General features: G+C 54.7%; 1 protein-coding gene across 1 annotated transcript in view; it reads right to left on the minus strand.

Annotated features, from left to right (window-relative positions):
- Positions 1 to 351, minus strand: part of LSS (lanosterol synthase (2,3-oxidosqualene-lanosterol cyclase)) — a gene marked incomplete at its 5' end in the record, with an annotated part of 8,592 nt that overhangs the window by 3,332 nt on the left and 4,909 nt on the right. The window contains 2 exon segments of the mRNA XM_009878552.1: positions 1 to 34; positions 182 to 232. The exon segment at positions 1 to 34 is cut by the window's left edge and continues 17 nt beyond it. Coding sequence (XP_009876854.1) covers positions 1 to 34; positions 182 to 232 — 85 coding nt within the window.

The raw sequence follows: 351 nt of genomic DNA on the forward strand, positions 1-351 counted from the left end.
AGCCACAGTCTCGGGTGCTGAAAGGGAAGCCACCCTGCAAAGAGGTCAAGAGGGCTCAGCGCCTTCCCCTGACTTGTTCTGGTCTTGTAAGGGGGAAGGTGATGCTCCACACTCCCATCTCCTCTGCCCAAATCCCCACCCCATTTGCGCATCCTTCAGAGACCATTTCCAGCCATTGTACCTTGTTCATATGGCGATAATACTTCTGGTAGTCGGGTGGGTTCTCTGGGATCTGCGGAAGACAAGAAGCAAGTGAGGGCAGGCTGGAGATGTCTGGCTGCAGGATCATGGGCTGAAACCATGGCAGATGCAGAACCCTGTGGGACTGTGTACCACCTGTCTTCTACTGAG

Source organism: Apaloderma vittatum, unplaced genomic scaffold (assembly GCF_000703405.1).
Source record: "Apaloderma vittatum isolate BGI_N311 unplaced genomic scaffold, ASM70340v1 scaffold17541, whole genome shotgun sequence".
Lineage (NCBI taxonomy): Eukaryota > Metazoa > Chordata > Aves > Trogoniformes > Trogonidae > Apaloderma > Apaloderma vittatum.